The 357-nt window shown below is 59.4% G+C and overlaps 1 protein-coding gene across 1 annotated transcript in view; it reads left to right on the plus strand.

Annotated features, from left to right (window-relative positions):
* Positions 1–357, plus strand: part of EMH_0058660 (uncharacterized protein) — a gene marked incomplete at both ends in the record, with an annotated part of 1473 nt that overhangs the window by 664 nt on the left and 452 nt on the right. The window contains one exon of the mRNA XM_013497593.1: positions 37–355. Within this exon, the coding sequence (XP_013353047.1) occupies positions 37–355 (319 nt within the window). The remainder of the gene's footprint in view (positions 1–36; positions 356–357) is intronic.

Consider the following 357-nt stretch of genomic DNA (forward strand, 5'->3'; position numbering starts at 1 on the left):
ACAGCAGCACAAAGAAATCCTCATCTACTTCTATAGATTTATCTCCCCGCCCCACAACCGGAGACAAACGAGACAGAACAAAGACCCCCCATCATCAGCAGCAGCAGCAGCAGCAGCAGCAGCAGCAGCAGCAGCAGCAGGAGGATATATCTGGTGCTGCTGCAGACACAGGGGGCTCTGACGGGGCCCCCCGCAAGCAAAAAAGTATCGATAGAGAAGCAGCTGGGGATCGGGATCGTGTTGCTGCTGCTGCTGAGGAGGAGAGTGTGGGGTGTGGGGTGTGGGGTGTATACAACCCCCCCCCTCCCCCCAGCACCACCACCACCCCCACCACCACCACCACCACCACCCCCAGCA

Source organism: Eimeria mitis, genomic scaffold, assembly GCF_000499745.2.
Source record: "Eimeria mitis Houghton genomic scaffold, Emh_scaff2784, whole genome shotgun sequence".
Classification (NCBI taxonomy): Eukaryota; Apicomplexa; class Conoidasida; order Eucoccidiorida; family Eimeriidae; genus Eimeria; species Eimeria mitis.